At 44.6% G+C, this 17,274-nt stretch overlaps 1 protein-coding gene across 1 annotated transcript in view; it reads left to right on the top strand.

The window, feature by feature from the left end:
• Positions 1–17,274, top strand: part of SEC23A (SEC23 homolog A, COPII coat complex component) — a 754,311-nt gene that overhangs the window by 633,514 nt on the left and 103,523 nt on the right. The window contains exon 17 of the mRNA XM_069208610.1: positions 9,822–9,908. Within this exon, the coding sequence (XP_069064711.1) occupies positions 9,822–9,908 (87 nt within the window). The remainder of the gene's footprint in view (positions 1–9,821; positions 9,909–17,274) is intronic.

The following is a 17,274-nucleotide window of genomic DNA, read 5'->3' as shown; positions in this document are numbered from 1 at the left end:
TGGAAACAAGGATCCTGGGACTGATTTCGGGGTTTCACCCCTCATTAGCCAGGCTAGCTTGAATCCAGTGGCATGGGAAGCATGGGACCCACATCTGGGCATACTCTTCCCACTTAGGGCGACAAAGCAAAAACAACAGGTGATGGACGGAATGCTGAACATTGTCAAACATTCACACCCAGTACAGTGATCTGGGCCTAAATCCATCGTTTTTTTGCTGCCCATGCCATTCCAGTTTGGACCCAGCCATATGCAAGTCAGTCTTGACCCTGTTCCCCATGGGAACGGGAAACATCCTTTATGCCGACTTTTTTAGAACGAAGTCCTGGTTAACGAAAGCGGAACAACGCTTTCTTTAACCACGACTTCGTTATTTTGTGCCTTAACCACACATGTCCTGAACAACGAACATGCATGGTTAAGGTACAAACAAGGGAATTGGCTGAGGAGGACGACGCAGATGACGAGGCGGCGACTCAGGTAAGTGGGGTTTTTAGGTTTTGGGGAGGGAGTGGGGGGTCGGGGGTTTTAGGTTTTGGGGTGGGGTTGGGGGGGTGGGGCGTTTTAGGTTTTGGGGAGGGGGTGGGGGGTCAGGGTTTTAGGTTTTGGGGTGGGGTTGGGGGGGTGGGGCGTTTTAGTTTTTGGGGAGGGGGTTGGGGGTCGGGGTTTTAGGTTTTGGGGTGGGGTTGGGGGGGTGGGGTGTTTTTGGTTTTGGGGAGGGGGTGGGGGTGGGGGGTCGGGGTTTTAGGTTTTGGGGTGAGGGGGGGGTGGGGCGTTTTTGGTTTTGGGGAGGGGTGGGGGGTCGGGGGTTTTAGGTTTTGGGGTGGGGTTGGGGGGGGTGGGGCGTTTTTGGTTTTGGGGAGGGGGTGGGGGGTGGGGGGTCGGGGGTTTTAGGTTTTGGGGTGGGGTTGTGGGGGTGGGGTGAGGCATGCAGGATCAATGGGTGCCTGTTACTAATGACTTTACCAGGAATGCCTTTACAACGAAATATCGTTGTTAAGGCATTCGTGGTAAAGGCATTAGTAGTAACAACGAGGTCGGTGTTCCGACCTCGTTGTTTAGGCACCCGTTGTTTTGTCAGTCGGCATTCCGTCGTATAACCCATGGGAACAGTCCAGCCCGAACTGCTAGGCCAGGTCTTCCCTGGACTGGAAACAAGGATCCTGGGACCGGTTTCGGGGTTTCACCCCTCATCAGCCAGGCTAGCTTGAATCCAGTGGCATGGGAAGCACTGGCTGAAGAAGGGTGATACCCTGAAACCGGTCCCAGGACGCTTGTTTCCAGTCCAGGGAGGACCTGGCCTGGCAGTTCGGGCTGGACTGTTCCCATGAGGAACAGGGTCAAGACTGATTTGCATATGGCTGGGTCCAAACTGGGGTGGCATGGTGAGCAAAAGAACGATGGATTAAACCCAGATCTGTGACTGGGGGTGAGTGTTTGCATTGTCAGCACTCCGTCCATCATCCTTTTGTGTTGGTAAAGTACTTTTAAATGCCAAGTCGAAGTGGCAGTGAAACTGCACTCACAGGCCTTGCAGTGACAGGCCTGAGACATGGTTAAAGGGCTACTTATGTGAGTGGCACAATCAGTGCTGCAGGCCTACTAGTAGCATCTAATTTACAGGCACTGGGCACATCTAGTGTACTTTAGTAGGGACTTATAAGAAAATCAAAAATGCCGATTAGGGATGAACCAATGTTACAATGTTTAAGGGAGAGAGCATATGCACTTTAGCACTGGTTAGCAGTGGTAACGGGTAAAGTGCTGAGAATCCTAAAACCAGCAAAAACAGTGTCAGAAAAGTAGAGGAAGACAGGCAAAAAGTTGGGGGATGACCACCCTAAGGCTGTCAGGCCTAACTGATTGCTTCAATACTGTTTATATTACTGTTAACGCAGGACTCCCACCATGACAAAGGGGAAGATTCAAGCATGTGAATCTGTGAAAGATAACAATACTGGAGAACCACAGTGCACAGGTAAGTAACTTATTTTTTTTTCAGCTGCCTAAATTCGTGATGGATTTCATCTTGTCTGCCCATCACTTGTCCACTAATACTTTCTACAGTGGGAGGTGACTTAGATTTGTTTGATGCGTGGACCACCAGAGACTGATCCATTGAAAGCGCTTTTTTTTTACATACTGAAGTCTCTATTTCCATTGGTCCAAAAAGGATGCAGAGTGGGTTGCATGATGCGTTTCAAAGGTACGCACATGAACTTCAGATCCTGGTGGATTTGAGTGATCCTGTTTGGTATCAGTGGCCTATCACTGACTGTATATGAATTAAAGGTGACAATTGTCTCTAAATTCTTACAAAGGCAGGAATTATCTCAATTGGCTAGGTTGAGTCATTCCCACTTGTCCTACATTCTTGGAAGTCTCTCCTTAAGCGGTACAGTGAGCTAGGATTTATAGGGGCCATAATTGAGTCTAATCTTTATTTTGACATTCAGCTTCTTGCAGCAATCTTGATAACCACTCTAAAATTGGCTCTTGTCTGGCCTCATCATCATTAATGCAGTTGATTCAAGTCATTGTTCATTCAAGATTGTTCTCTTATGCTGTGCTATATGTGAGCCTATGTGTAGTGAGTAAAGAGATTAATGAGTTTTTGCCACACAAACTCTTTCAGCAACACAGCAGGACTCTTGGCTCCTCCACAGAAACTAAGTTAATGATCTCTAAATGATAAGGTGTGTCCAGGTCGCACAAATGGAACCAACCTCCCTCTGCCCTATAATATTTGACGATTCTTCAGTTTCAAAATTAATTTGTTAAAGTACATTTTGAGTACTTTAGGATGTCGTTTTACGTAATTCTTTATTATTTTGGTTAATATATTATGTATTAGTTTCTATGTAAGCAGTATTTATGGATCATTTTACTTTTTCTTTTGTGTTACTGTATGTAGTCTGGAGCCTTAAGGTTCCATACTTAATAGCATTGTTGCATGTTAACAAATAAAAATACAGTAAATCTTTACCTCCTTTTCACCAAGAAATCTTGACATCTCTTACTGCTGACATGTCTCTTTGAACTCAAGTGTATAAAATGGTGACAGCTCTTGTCACCATCTAGTATAACTAAGACAGGTCCTGCATTTGTTATTTGCCAAGAGCTAAACCATGGTTGTAGGAGCATTTGTGAACTCAAAGCAGTACTTCTGCAACTGCCTTAATGCCGGTCTGCAGGCTGTTCACCTGAACTGTCACATGCATGAATTGAATCTTGCGGTGGGATTGACTTCCAGTCTGAGCAGAAGAGACCACAGGCCATATGTACTAAAGCATTTTCCCATAGACACAGAATGGGTAAACTCCTTTGGTACATCTGGCCCCACATCTTTAAGGCTTGAGGATCTCTCCATAGGCACCCTGTCAAGGACTAAATCCAGCTCAAATTAAGCTGCTGTATACATAAATGTTTTACCAGCATCGCCCCTAAATATTTGACTAACTAGATTTTATTATAATGCCCCGTTTGAGAACAAAGGAGCAAAGACAAAAATGCTCTGCATCTCTATGGTCTGCCTCAAATTTAAAGGTGGTAGAACTATTTCAGTTTTGGATCTCAAATTTAAAGGGGGTAGAACCATTTCAGTTTTGGATCTCCTATTTGGAACTCTTTACCTAATACCTTATGATATGTGCCCTATCTGTCCATCTTCCAAACAAGCCAGAAAGGCCTTCTGTTCCACTGGGCATTTCCCTGGTACCCTGGAGCCCTTGGAGGCCGGTTTTTAAAGTCCAAGGCCCCACTCCATGGTCTCTATCACTTTCCCAAGCTTAGAGAGGGAGGGGGAATGTAGAGAGAAAACGATCAGAGCGGGAGAGATGGAGAGAGAATAGATCGATGGATGAAAAAAGAGAGATTTACGAGGAGACAAAGGGAGCATGGCTGATTTGAGCATTACCAGGACTGCTTTTGGTTCCCCCAGTCTAACCCCGCGTTGAAAGGTCTTAAGAGCTTGCACGTTTTAAGATAAAATTTATAAGGCTAATGCCAAGATCCTGTGTAGGGAGCACTATACAAATGCTCTTAGTCAGTCAGTCACCCGGTCATTGTTCAGTACAACTACATGGATGTGAGCCAAAGTCGGCAGATGTAGTGAGATCTATAGCTACGTCCTTTCTCTCTTGCTCAGTCAAGTAAGACCTTGTCTGTTGCACCTTAAATGAAATCAATCTAATGCAAGTGTTCCTGGGATGCTGACTGGTTGAAAGATGTTTTGGGTGAAGGCAGCTAGTTGCCTTCGCAGTTTGGCAGTTACCATGTCTGTCATGTACCTTTTGAAGGACCTAGTCAGTGGGAGGTCGATAACATTGAATGAAGAGATAGTCGGGGGTCCATTACCTTTTGACTGCTCCACAGGCTTTAGAGCCGCAGACCTCAGGGGACTCCAGTATTTGTGGACTGCACAACAATGTCAGTATAGTCCTGGTACATCAGCAGTTTTTGTTCAGCTGTTCCTTTGCTGGTGTTAAGTGCAAAGTGTGAGTGAAATAAAAGGATAAAAGTTGAACTTCTAGAAAGGCACATAATCATGCTGAGGTCAGTCCTGAGTTTGTATTTGAGGGTTGGCAGAGCAGGCTGTCTCAAGATCCAAATCTGTCTCACCCAGTGGGTCAGATAAGTCTGGCCTGTAATCAAGGACACTACCTAACCAGAGAAGGAACTAGACAGAGGGAATCTCTGAACCAATGGAAATGTGAGGAGACAAACTTGTGTTAAGTACTATATCACTATAAACACCTATGATGTAACAAGCGCAGTAATTTTCGCAGTATGCATCGCGAAGGCCTTCGATTAGCCTGGAGTGCCCATTTCTTTTTGGGGTCATAGAACTTTTTGGGCTGGGCCAGGGATTTATTGCCTGAACTTGGCTGCTCTACACGAATCCTTCGGCTAGGGTTGGCACCGGGCGGATGATCTCAGAGAGTTACGGGGTGGAGAGAAGCACCCGACAGGGCTGTCCACTCTCCCCCTTGTTATTTGCCCTGGTTTTGGAGGCACTGGCATGTTATGCCCGGATGGTGGCTATGTACCGGCGTATTGAGGTGGAGGCCCAAGACCACCATATAGCGCTGTATGCAGATGACATGCCGCTATTCCTGCCTGACAACCAGACCGCTTTGAGTAATGCCTGAAATTTGCTAGAGCAATTCAGATCTGCATCTGGACTCTGAGTTAATAGGTGCAAATCATGCTTATTTCCTATGAGAGTTTCCGGAGACCTCCCAGGGGGTCTTGGGGCGCTCAAATGGGAATCCCGATCCTCCCATATCTTGGGATCCACATCTATTATAACCCTGTGGACTGACCTACTTAAAGGAATTGTGGTCAGAGCTATCAGGGCCCTCCAGGCCATTGTTGCTTTTTGGGAGACACTGCCTTTCTCTGTAGCAGGGAGGGTAGCATTACGGAAGATGATTGCTCTCCATCAACTATTATACTTTTCTTAACTCTCCGGATTTGAATCCCTAGATCATACTTCCAAGACATGGACAAGATAATCACAAAAGCTTCCTTTACAGTTCGGGCTGAAGGACAGTGGCATTGTCTATACTTCGGAGGCCAGTGACCGAGGGAGGCCTCGCTGTGCCTTATTTCGAATCCTACTACTTAGTAGCACAGCTACAGTGGCTCAGGAGGTGGATGGTGGACAGGCTTGCACCGGGGAGGAAGTTGTCTCCCTCTGCCCCAAGCACTTCCAAACTGGCTAAAGCACTTGTTAGAATCCCTTGCCCTGGACCTGGCAACACTCTAGAGTTTCAAGTCCTACCACAATGTTGGACACGGAGTCTACAGAAGGCACGGATACGGACCCCCTTCTCCCCTGATATCCCAATCAAGTTCCTGGAGTAGCTCCCACATGGTGGAAATTGGCATGGGCTGGCGACATGGAGGAAGGCTTGGCAGCGGCGATTGGGGTGCTGTTTGAGGCTAAAGTGTTCCTTTCCTTTGAGAAATTTCGGGCAAGATATGACCTGCCTCGGGCCCACTTCCTCCTGCACGGTGCAGTCATCAGCCAACACTGGAAATCAGGTGTGGCAGAGCTGCAGCAAGTGGCATGCGGCCAATACTTGCTGACTACCTTTGGAACTTACAAGACGGTGACTTGTTTGTATAGATGGTTAAGAGGGAACATACATTTGCCACTGACGGCGCTGAAGGAACAGTGGGACGCAGACCTTAATCTGGACATAGGGGATTGAGAATGGGAAGCCATCCTAAACTGCACGGTATAGGCCTCTGGAATTGCCAGATTAAAATTTATTTCGTTCTATGTCTTACATAGGGCATACTTGTCACCTGGGAGAATAAAAAAATACTTTACTCTGGCGGAAGCGAAATACCCCGGTGTGGGAGGGTGGAGGCAGATTTTCTTTATATGTTGTGTGATTGTCGTGACCTACACGGTTTCTGGGCAAGTTTCACAGGGACTCTGGCCGCTGTCATTGAGAGGGAGATCCTGTGCATGGCAGCACATTGCTTGTTGAGCTGGTTTCCTCATATCTCTAAGAATAAAGTTACAAGCAAGTTGCAGGGCTCAGGTTTCGTTCTCGCTAAGAGGGAGATTGACAGGAACTGAAAATGCCCAGGACGACCCCGAGCAGCCACGTGGAGGAGAGAGCTCACTAAATGGGCGGGTTATGAAAGCAAAGCAAGACTCCACAACACTAAAGGGGGCAGGGCTCAATCGAAGTGGCCCTGAGCCTGGGAGACCCTGGTAGATTCAAAACGGGACCCGATACACATACCCCTGAAGGAGATAAATGCATCCTCAGCACTGTAACATTAGTTATCATGGGATGACCATAGTCTTGGATGACATAACTGTGCGTGACCTTATCTTTCCGCGCACTACAATCACTGCACTGCTATCTACCACTGAGTGGGTCACCTCTAGAGTATGATCAGTGCAAATCCTCCTCTAGGAGCAGGAACATCATAGGACACACACATGAAGGGGTTCCAGAGAATCATTGTTGGCTTTGTGGAATGGGGGGGTAAATATCTGCAAGAATAGCTTATAGCTGACTACCTGCTTGGATTATAGTTAACCAGAACTCTGTGTACTAAAATACTGAAGGACTGATCTGCAGCAGCGGCTCCTGTGTATGGGCACAGGGGCTACGCCTCCTTTGCTTTCATAGCTTCCTAGAATGAAAGCTTAACTAAACAGAAATAAAACGACAAGGTTACATTACTAGGCATTTTTGCAAGGCGTGCCCCTTCGTGAGAATGCGCCTGATTCAGCAATAGCAGGGCTTATCCACGCACAGCCCTGTTTTTTCCTTGCAGCGCCGTGACGTTGCTTTTATTTCTCCTCCTTCATCCAGAGCGCCCATTGAAAACAGCCTCGGACGTTTAGCTTTCAAGCCTGGGTCTGCGAGTTTGCATGCCACTCAACAGCAGTTACCCCACCTTTCATAACTCGTCACAGGGTGAGGTGGGGTCAGCGAGCTTCACTGACCAAACCCCACCCTGTGACGAGATGTGAAGGGGTGAGTTCATGAAGTTTCACAGTTCGTGCTTGATTTAGTGTATTTCTGAGTACATTCCTGCTCAGCACAGCATGTCAGCATGTATGAGAAGCCAATCTCCCATCCTGAACAACTTAGGAAAATAAAGATGAGAGTTTTACTTGTGAAGCAGGAAAGGGCCTGGAACATTTGTCATACAGTACAAATGCGACTGAGAAAAACACTGTATTTGAGGTGACAGATTTACAAACTTTCATTCTGGAGGTCTTAGTTTAGATTGAAACAGGTGTTCATCTCTGTGTCTACCACATGAAAAGCTGTAAAAAAAATTAAATACGAACAAAGATGTGGTGTAATGTGGTGTAACGTAACCTTTATGAGAAAGAGGAACAGATCAGCAGCTGCCTCAAAAAAACTGCACAAGTAGGTTTGGAGAAAGAAGTAAAAAACAGTTTCTTCTCTCATTTCTTTTTCTTTTCTTTTCTAACTGCAGTCTTCTCTGCAGTACTTATGGGGTCAGTGCAAAACTCTTTACTGCCACAACTACATGTGGTTGTTTTATCTCCATTGCAGGTTATATGTGCTTATTGTTGTGGCAGTGGGCACAAGATGTGATCTGCAGGGAGGATAAAACAAGCACTAACAAGGCAACTTAGTGTAAACTTTTATTAGTGTAATTGCCGGTCACTCAATGAGTGGTTTGTTGTGTTTGTGTGAATGAACAAGACATTGAATATGAGGAGTTGACTGTGTGGATAGGTAAATGTGACGACTGGTTATATGAATTAGGTGAATGCCAGTGGAAAGCTTGATGCAAATGGGTGAATGTGAGTAGGTAGGTGAATGATGCAAGGAGGGAGAAAGTGAAGTCATTGTTGAATGGGGTTGGTAGGGGAATGATGTTGAGTGAGTAACTGGGTTTATGACTGTGGGGAGGGTAACATAGGTAGACGAAAGCTTGTTGAAACACAGTTAATTGACTGAAATGCAACCTGCTGCCTCCAATAACATATTTCAAACACTGAAAATACAACAGTAAGCGGGTAAGGCAATGTGAATTAGGTGAATGAGTAGGAGGGTAGCTTGATGAGAATGTATGATTGAATGCATGAATGAGTGGGTGAACAGCATAATGGGCAAGTATGTGGATAGGAGGGGAATGAGAGTGTATAGTTGGATGGATAAATGTGAGTTGATGAGAAATTGTGCTGAACATATGCAGGGAATACTGGTGAATGTTTGAAGGGAATCTGGCCAGTCAGAGGCCTCTTTCCTCATAGCTTGGCTCCATGGCTTGTTGGAGTAATTCATCCACTGAGCCTTTTGACAAGTCTCATGATCTGTATTTGACCCCATGATTTCAACTCCACTGCTCCACTCAACCTTTCATCCTCTGAAGGTCGAAAAAAATAAAACTATTTAGCTGTGTAAAATTGAACGTGTTCACCCTCTCTTCCCCACCAGACGCTCTCTGAGAAAATCAGGGATCAGGTTTCCTCAACTGCCTGGTGTAATTCTGTATATGTACTTCCACCCAACCACATTTTGGAATCATCAGCCGCCACTGCTGATCTGTACAAATGAAGGTCTTTTAGTGAAAGAACTATTCTAGCAAGATGATATATGCTGAATCGCTTAAGGGTGAACTTCAGTCCGCTATACATTGACATATACTCTTTTCATATGGAGATCCTTTAAATAATTTAACAAATACTCTTGGAGTGAGATTTTCTGCTTCTCTTAAAACATACCTAAAATTCTAAGAACGTTTATATTCACCAAATTCTAACATTGCACAACTCCAGTCTCGATAGCACCAAGGCCAAGGTTGAATTACTATGCAGCCTTTCCATGAAAAATACCAAGGGGGTTATCCAGCCAGCCAGCATGTAAATCTCTTTGTATTCACTCAGTGATATATACAATGAATTTTACCCTTTTGCTAGTCATGTGTACTATATTTATAAAAAGATGCCATGACAATTCTAATGGATTCTACACAATAATAATGTATTCGTTTATTGAATTTGAATATATCTGGACAGATGCTTTGTGGAGAGGAGCATGTGTGTTAATGCTTGGTGTGTTCGGCTGTAGAGATGAACTGCTTCTGTGGCTGATAATGCTAGACACCTCCCTATTCTACTTCCTTTAACCGTTGACACCTAACAGACAGTCCACCAATGTAGCTTCAAAAAGAGCCTGTAAACAGATTTGTAGTGCTCACCATTTTACCAAAATAGACATGATTATTTTAAAAGTTGCATTAAAATTGTTTGTTCTGTTGTATCATTGCTTGTTTTAATGTTTTGCCTTGTGTTTTGGTTCCAGCCCGTTTTACTTGATAGCAGCAGTATTCTTCCTGATCGAATTCTTTTAATGGATACATTTTTCCAAATTCTGATTTATCATGGAGAGGTAAGAAACTCATAACATTTATTTATTTGTTAGTCTGTTTTTATCATGCTATCTTGTGACTTTAGTACCTTTGTGGCACTTGTGAAGTAGCACATTCCATGACCACGGGTGTAGTCCTGGTGAAAGCTTGGTGGGAAGGAAAGGTCTTTTTGAAGAGCGTTTTCTTGAGGACAGACCGATTTGGTTGAGGCTTTACATTTTTGTGCAGTCCGTTCCATAGGTTGGATCCTCTCACCTGGACCATCTGACCTCCATGTTACTTGCAGTTGAACCTAACCTATACGATCAAGTTAACATCTGTTAGGTTTTAATGGGTGCACTTGGTGTATAGGTCAGGAAACTAGGTATTTGGGGACATGGCAGTTCAGAGGTTTAAAGACTGTGCAGAAGAGTGTGAACAATGTGACAATATGGACTTTCAGTATTTCCCTAAACTTCCCCAGTCACTTGATTCCTTCAGTGTTTCATAAGAGGTTTGCAGTATTTGAGGCCTAGAATTATAAGGGGTATGTATTTCACAAAAATAAGCATATTCTGTCAGCCTTTATAAAGCAAATCCCAGAACCACCAGTTGCCATGGAAGCATTAATCATTCTTTGTGGCATATTTCGGTATTAATCTGTTGGAATGAGACCATTTCACATAGGAAGAGATCTATTGTTAAGAACCTTCTCCAGCTCTGATTTGATTTGCAGCATGGGTAAGATGGAGTATCCCTACTTTTGGATCAGAATTAATTGGCCAAAGAGTATATGGTGCCCACTGAATTCTTTACTTTTCTGTGGGAGGCTGAGTTCGTTTTGAGCAGCCTTTGTGGCCTTAACACTCACTACATCTATTTACTCCAAACCCGAAGACTGACTTGCAGTGCCCGTGAGCATTAAACAATCTCTTAAAATTGTTTTGAGTGTGTTTTGAGGTTCTGACAGAGTCCTGTTAACAGGGGTGGGCGGAATGTTTCACTCCACCTGAGGAATTGGCAGTATTTGGTTTGTAAACAAATTCCACCAATCACCACGACAGACCTTTTTTTTACTGCAAAGCACCAGAAATGTAAGTGAAATTTGTTGTCCTGTGACTCAATTGAAAGCAAAGGGCTTCTGCGTCCACTCCTAGGATACAGGCCTTGGCACAAAATATTTGTATAAAATTGACTCTTTACAGAAATAATAAAATGCTGCTACCTGATGGGCACCTCTTCTAATGTCCCGGGGAACCTCCAGGCTTCAGTGCGGACAGTGTGTGGGTCAGAGCAGCTTCCATAAGAAAGCAAGCATTGGTAAACCCAATAAATGTGGCAGTGGCAAGCAATTATGTTCCTGTTGATGTTTCCAGGTTTTATTTACTTCTTTTTGCAAGCATAAGGAACAAAAATACAATTAAAACAATAAAATTTAACAAGCATTGGCAAAGCCAATAGGCCTCACTTATGAGAGCTATTGGTTTTGGCAGTTTTTTATAGCCGTGCTGTATTGCAAAAAAAAAATTTTTTAAAGTGATATAATGCACTTTTTAAAGTGTATTAGCACTGGATGCATCGTAGTCCTTTTTTGAATATTATTATTTTTAGTCAAGCTGCAATGCCCATGCTGTATAGCATGAACAAAACGCAATAACAGAGCCAATTGTCCCGAAGGCGACCCCAATTGTCTTTGTCAATGCTTGATAGGTCTCAGCACAATACTCCTGTGTTTCTGTGCAAATCAGTTAATCTCCCGATGCGTGAAAAAGAAAAGCATATGACAGTTGGTAAAAATCCTATCACATAAAGAAAGCAATTCCGTTTATATAAATTCCTTCTTGAAAATACATCGGGAAGCAGATAACGTCGATTTTCATATTACCAGTAAACATTAATTTAAAAGGGGATACGGGCTTCTTTGAAGTATGTGGCAGAATAGTAAAACATAGCTATAGTTGGCAAAAGGTTCAACAACAGGGAAGAAGAAGAAAAAAGTAGCACCTAAGTCACATCGTAATCAGCGGAAGAACCACAATCTAGCTGAAGAAATCAGTACTTTGTCCATGCGTGGGCCTAAAGAAGAGGACGTGAAGCTAGCATGCACTGGCCAATCAGAAGTCTGCAAATAAGAATGACAGTGAAGCCAACAAATGTTAAGCCTAGAGCAGGCTGCCAGCCCTTTGCAGTCTTGCATGCAATATCTATCACAAATGAAGGCCCATGCAGCGCATGTGCGGTAGCAGGTGAGATCTAAAAAGGGGGAGAAAATGTAGATCTACCCCGCACCCCTGTGTATGTGGGGGCGAAGCACTAAAAATAAAATGTAAAAAAAGGCTGTAAAGGATGTAAGTAGCCACTGATGTATAGTTTTAAACAATGAAACTCCTGTGCTAAATTAATCTGAAGAGAAAAATGTCACAATAGACTGTCTTTTCTCCTATCTTTCTCTTATTTTGATTGGCTGATGAGGGAATAATGAAGTAAAGTATTTGGTTTTATTTGCTTTTGAAGCTGTCAGAGAAGTGTCTATTGCATTTAAGGTTCCCACTAAGAGTTAAATATATATATATATATATATTTTTTTTTGCTCTCTAAACCGTCAAATCGTTACAGCCTTGTAGCTATGCTGGAGCATTTTGTTCAAATTAATTTTGGCCTTTTCAGAAAGGTATTTTGGAGTACAACAGGTTGTTCTCTTTTAGTACTCTTTTGCAGGCTCTCTCATGGCTTTATGAATTAGCCCCTTAATATCTAAAATAGGAATATTTGGGTAATACTTATATACAATTAGTTGTGTTAAACATTTTTTGAGCATGTGATTACTAATAAGGCTACATGGTGCTGTTGACGGCTTACAGCAGTTAGTAGAAGTACTGAGGACTGTGCCCTCTTTGCTCTTTTACTAATATGGAGTTGGACGCTTTGGCGCAATTTAATTCATATATGTCAGAGTATGTAAAAGAGTACTCCCGTATTAATACTTATCATATTCACAACGCGTTTGTAAATTGGCCTGCTGTCTTGTGTTAATGGTTTTATCTGACTTCAGTTTAGAAATCCCTGCGTCGTACTGATATGTGAAGATAGCAACAAGCGTTTAACGTCTGCAAACTCTTGCCAAGCAAAAATTGCAAAATCATAAGATTGCATTCCAGTAATTCTATATAAAAATTAAAGATGAATTGAGTCTCTGACTGCAATTTTAACGCCCCTAGCAATCCACCGCACACTTCTCCTCTCACAAATGCCTCTGGAGACGAGCTGTCCTCTCCAGGTCACGCAAAAGCATCTTTGGGGTTATACTTTATAGTAATGAATGTGCTTTGAAGTGATACTGGATGACACAAGGGTGACCGTAGGCGAAGGTAGATGTGTAACCGAATAGATTTTACACTTTGGCATTGTGATTAACCCCTTCGCTGCCAGGCCTTTTCCCCCTCATGTGCCAGGCCTTTTTTTGGCTATTTGGGGCAGGGCGTGTTTAGGCCCTCATAACATTTTGTCCACATAAGCTACCCACGCCAAATTTGCGTCCTTTTTTTCCAACATCCTATGGATTCTCGAGGGTACCAGACTTTGTGGCTTCCCCTGAAGGAGGCCAAGAAATTTTCCAAAATACAGTGAAAATTTCGTTTTTTTTAAAAAAAAAAAATGGGAAAAAAGTGCTTGTGTTTTTTTCCCTGAAAATGGCATCAACAAAGGGTTTGCGGTGCTAAAATCACCAGCTTCCCAGGTTTCAGGAACAGGCAGACTTGAATCAGCAAACCCAATTTTTCAACACAATTTTGGCATTTTATTGGGACATACCCCATTTTTACGATTTTGTTTGTGCTTTCAGCCTCCTTCAGGTCGGTGACAGAAATGGGTGTGAAACCAATGCTGGATCCCAGAAACCTAAACATTTCTGAAAAGTAGACAAAATTCTGAATTCAGCAATGGGTAATTTGTGTAGATCCTACAAGGGTTTCCTGCAGAAAATAACAACTGAAATAAAGAAATATTGAAATTGAGGTGAAAAAACAGCCATTTTTCTCTACATTTTTCTCTGTAACTTTTTCCCTTCAATGTCAGATTATTTAAAGCAATATACTGTTACGTCTGCTGGACTCTTCTGGTTGTGGGGATATATAGGGCTTGTAGGTTCATCAAGAACCCTAGGTACCCAGAGCCAATAAATGAGCTGCACCTTGCAGTGGGTTTTCATTCTATACCGGGTATACAGCAATTCATTTGCTGAAATATAAAGAGTCAAAAATAGGTATCAAGAAGACCTTTGTATTTCCAAAATGGGCACAAGATAAGGTGTTGAGGAGCAGTGGTTATTTGCACATCTCTGAATTCTGGGGTGCCCATACTAGCATGTGAATTACAGGGCATTTCTCAAATAGACGTCTTTTTTACACACTGTCTTATATTTGGAAGGAAATAATGTAGAGAAAGACAAGGGGCAATAACACTTGTTTTGCTATTCAATGTTCCCCCAAGTCTCCCGATAAAACTGGTACCTCACTTGTGTGGGAGGCATAGTGCCCGCGACAGGAAATGCTCCAAAACACAATGTGGACACATCACATTTTTCTACAGAAAACAGTGGTGTTTTTTGCAAAGTGCCTACCTGTGGATTTTGGCCTCTAGCTCAGCCGGCACCTAGGGAAACCTACCAAACCTGTGCATTTTTGAAAACTGAAGACCTGGGGGAATCCAAGACGGGGTGACTTGTGGGGCTCTCACTAGGTTCTGTTACCCAGAATCCATTGCAAACCTCAAAATGTGGTTAAAAAAACATTTTCCTCACATTTCGGTGACAGAGAGTTCTGGAATCTGAGAGGAGCCCCAAATTTCCTTCCACCCAGCGTTCCCCCAAGTCTCCCAATAAAAGTGGTACCTCACTTGTGTGGGTAGGCATAGTGCCCGCGACAGGAAATGCTCAAAACACAACGTGGACAAATCACATTTTTCTACAGAAAACAGAGGTGCTTTTTTGCAAAGTGCCTACCTGTGGATTTTGGCCTCTGGCTCAGCCGGCACCTAGGGAAACCTACCAAACCTGGTCATTTTTTAAAACTAGAGACCTAGGGGAATCCAGGACAGGGTGACTTGTGGGGCTCTCACCAGGTTCTGTTACCCAGAATCCTTTGCAAACCTCAAAACACGTTTTCCTCACATTTCAGTGACAGAAAGTTCTGGAATCTGAGAGGAGCCACACATTTCCTTCCATCCAGCGTTTCCCCAAGTCTCCCGATAAAAAATATACCTCACTTATGTAGGTGGGCCAGGTGCCTGCAACAGAATAAGGCCAAAAACTTGTAGAGATAGAGGGGATAGCACAGCGAGTTGATAAGGACATATTCTTCTTTTATACATCCTTAGTCTGACTCTGCTTTGGGGACTGTAGGAAGTTGGCTCTGTATGTGCTATTTCAAAGTAAGGAATAGCATGCACAGAGTCCAAGGGTTCCCCTTAGAGGTAAAATAGTGGTAAAAAGAGATAATACTAATGCTCTATTTTGTGGTAGTGTGGTCGAGCAGTAGGCTTATCCAAGGAGTAGTGTTAAGCATTTGTTGTACATACACATAGACAATAAATGAGGTACACACACTCAGAGACAAATCCAGCCAATAGGTTTTGTTATAGAAAAATATCTTTTCTTAGTTTATTTTAAGAACCACAGGTTCAAATTTAACATGTAATATCTTGTTTGAAAGGTATTGCAGGTAAGTACATTAGGAACTTTGAATCATTTCAATTGCATGTATACTTTTCAAGTTATTCACAAATAGCTATTTCAAAAGTGGACACTTAGTGCAATTTTCACAGTTCCTGGGGGAGGTAAGTTTTTGTTAGTTTTACCAGGTAAGTAAGACACTTACAGGGTTCAGTTCTTGGTCCAAGGTAGCCCACCGTTGGGGGTTCAGAGCAACCCCAAAGTCACCACACCAGCAGCTCAGGGCCGGTCAGGTGTAGAGTTCAAAGTGGTGCCCAAAACGCATAGGCTAGAATGGAGAGAAGGGGGTGCCCCGGTTCCGGTCTGCTTGCAGGTAAGTACCCGCGTCTTCGGAGGGCAGACCAGGGGGGTTTTGTAGGGCACCGGGGGGGACACAAGCCCACACAGAAATTTCACCCTCAGCAGCGCGGGGGCGGCCGGGTGCAGTGTAGAAACCAGCGTCGGGTTCGCAATGTTAGTCTATGAGAGATCAACGGATCTCTTCAGCGCTGCAGGCAGGCAAGGGGGGGCTTCCTCGGGAAAACCTCCACTTGGGCAAGGGAGAGGGACTCCTGGGGGTCACTTCTCCAGTGAAAGTCCGGTCCTTCAGGTCCTGGGGGCTGCGGGTGCAGGGTCCTTTCCAGGCGTCGGGACTTAGGTTTCAGAGAGTCGCGGTCAGGGGAAGCCTCGGGATTCCCTCTGCAGGCGGCGCTGTGGGGGCTCAGGGGGGACAGGTTTTGGTACTCACAGTCGGAGAGTAGTCCGGGGGTCCTCCCTGAGGTGTTGGTTCTCCACCAGCCGAGTCGGGGTCGCCGGGTGCAGTGTTGCAAGTCTCACGCTTCTTGCGGGGAGTTGCAGGGGTCTTTAAAGCTGCTCCTTGAAACAAAGTTGCAGTCTTTTTGGAGCAGGTCCGCTGTCCTCGGGAGTTTCTGGTCGTCGTCGAAGCAGGGCAGTCCTCAGAGGATTCAGAGGTCGCTGGTCCCTTTGGAAGGCGTCGCTGGAGCAGAGTTCTTCGGAAGGCAGGAGACAGGCCGGTGAGTTTCTGGAGCCAAGGCAGTTGTTGTCTTCTGGTCTTCCTCTGCAGGGGTTTTCAGCTGGGCAGTCCTTCTTCTTGTTGTCGCAGGAATCTAATTTTCTAGGGTTCAGGGTAGCCCTTAAATACTAAATTTAAGGGCGTGTTTAGGTCTGGGGGGTTAGTAGCCAATGGCTACTAGCCCTGAGGGTGGGTACACCCTCTTTGTGCCTCCTCCCGAGGGGAGGGGGTCACAATCCTAACCCTATTGGGGGAATCCTCCATCTGCAAGATGGAGGATTTCTAAAAGTTAGAGTCACCTCAGCTCAGGACACCTTAGGGGCTGTCCTGACTGGCCAGTGACTCCTCCTTGTTGCTTTCTTTGTTCCCTCCAGCCTTGCCGCCAAAAGTGGGGGCCGTGGCCGGAGGGGGCGGGCAACTCCACTAAGCTGGAGTGCCCTGCTGGGCTGTGACAAAGGGGTGAGCCTTTGAGGCTCACCGCCAGGTGTCACAGCTCCTGCCTGGGGGAGGTGTTAGCATCTCCACCCAGTGCAGGCTTTGTTACTGGCCTCAGAGTGACAAAGGCACTCTCCCCATGGGGCCAGCAACATGTCTCTAGTGTGGCAGGCTGCTGGAACTAGTCAGCCTACACAGACAGTCGGTTAAGTTTCAGGGGGCACCTCTAAGG

This window comes from Pleurodeles waltl, chromosome 9, assembly GCF_031143425.1.
Source record: "Pleurodeles waltl isolate 20211129_DDA chromosome 9, aPleWal1.hap1.20221129, whole genome shotgun sequence".
NCBI classification, from domain to species: domain Eukaryota; kingdom Metazoa; phylum Chordata; class Amphibia; order Caudata; family Salamandridae; genus Pleurodeles; species Pleurodeles waltl.
The sequence above is the reverse complement of the archived record's forward strand: the minus strand, read 5'-3'. Positions and strand labels throughout refer to the sequence as shown.